We start from the raw sequence: 1,524 nt of genomic DNA, 5'->3' as shown, positions 1-1,524 counted from the left end.
GGCAGTTCCACCGCCTCCCGAGAAGCGGAAGGGTTCGAGTATGTGGACAGGATTTTGAGACCATTGCGTTCTTTCGCGGCGGCAATCTCGCTTCTCTTGTGTAGGTTTGTGTCTTTTTGTCAATGTGGAATTGGGCCCGTCGTACTTGTGCAGGTTCCGGCGTTTTCCTCATCCTTTTTTCATCCGCAGCAGTCACTTTCGGATCGAAGGAGAGAGGTCTTGTGTCATACAGTCTTCCCCTTGTCAAAAGATTTTCCGAATGACTTAGAGTTTCTCCCATCACCACGCTCACGATTGCTTCAACGAATTTAAGAAGAGTCAGTCGGTACTTACGTCTTGGTGGCCATGGTTCGTCAGGTCGATCACTTACTGCACGCAGTAGTACTGATGGGTAAGGGGGATTTCATCCATCCGCTCTAATTTTTTCTTCGCGCCAGCTCCGTTTCTTCTCATGTTCTCACCTCCGAAGTCTCTGTCGGCTTTTCAGCAGCGTGTATCGCATTCATGACAAGCCCCCCCCNNCGTTGTCCTATAGCTATAGCCGCCAAGCGAAGATTATCTTGAAGCTGTCTCATCCCCGCATCAGCTCCAAGAATAGCCCTTCGTCTGCTAAACACTTCTGGGGGGGTCAAAGGTAGACAGGAGCAGCAGCCGTCTTTCTGACGTCCACTGCTTCGTCGGGAGCCCTTGTGTATAGATAGAGTGTCACTGATTTCACCCCCCTTGCCGAAGGGCTATATGCCTCACTTCATGCTTCAAGGAAGGGCATCAAATACCAGCATCCCGAAAGGCGATTCTTCGCGTTTTCCTACAGCTCTCGACTCTTCATCTCTTCCTCATCTTATTATCTTCCTCCATATCCAAACACAGGGAGAGAAGGAAAAGATACAGATATGAGAAATAGGGCGCGATCTCATGGGCGTTGCTCCTCATTGATACCACAGACCTTTATACACAAGTTTGATGCAGCGGGCAGTCCCTCTCTACGGTGGCGATTCTCGCCTTTTTTCCAGCCAGTATGATGTCTCTTCTTGGAGAGACAAGGGGATAGCCTCGTGAAAGTAAATTCCGTATGGTTAGGGAGGAGGTTTCATCGACTCAACTTCTTTCCTTCTTTTCCGTCTCGTTTCGTCTAGGAGACACGCTTGTTTCTTGTTGCCAAGAATGGCTGCTGTCGTTTCTTCTTCGTGGTATGGGAATTCTCGAATGGCTCGAAAAAGACGAGATTTCGGTGTTAACCCGTTGACAAAGATGGATTAGTCTCATAAGCCTCTTCATCTTGTCCCGAGGTCGTTGTATAAGAGCGATCTCGCTTGTCCCTTTGCACCTTGTCTCGTTCTCTCTTGCGACTTGTTTCTCTCTCTCCGGCGGCAAGCGGGGGGAGGGGTACGTTTGAATGATATGTGGGAAGACATCTTAAACACATCCAGACCTTCTAGTTAATCTTTTTCATAAAGAATCCTATGCAAAGCTAAGGGAGGTCTCTGTGTCTACGACAAGAAGTGCACTTGTTTCTTTGTATTG

At 48.5% G+C, this 1,524-nt stretch overlaps 1 protein-coding gene across 1 annotated transcript in view; it reads left to right on the top strand.

Moving 5' to 3' along the window:
* Positions 1-16: 16 nt before the first annotated feature.
* Positions 17-1,524, top strand: part of CSUI_009844 (uncharacterized protein) — a gene marked incomplete at its 5' end in the record, with an annotated part of 1,831 nt that continues 323 nt past the window's right edge. The window contains one exon of the mRNA XM_068069953.1: positions 17-1,524. This exon is cut by the window's right edge and continues 323 nt beyond it. Coding sequence (XP_067918072.1) covers positions 19-312 — 294 coding nt within the window.

Source organism: Cystoisospora suis (assembly GCF_002600585.1).
Source record: "Cystoisospora suis strain Wien I chromosome Unknown contig_6160, whole genome shotgun sequence".
Lineage (NCBI taxonomy): Eukaryota > Apicomplexa > Conoidasida > Eucoccidiorida > Sarcocystidae > Cystoisospora > Cystoisospora suis.
Note: the sequence above shows the minus strand (reverse complement) of the source record. Positions and strands in the feature narration are given on the sequence as shown.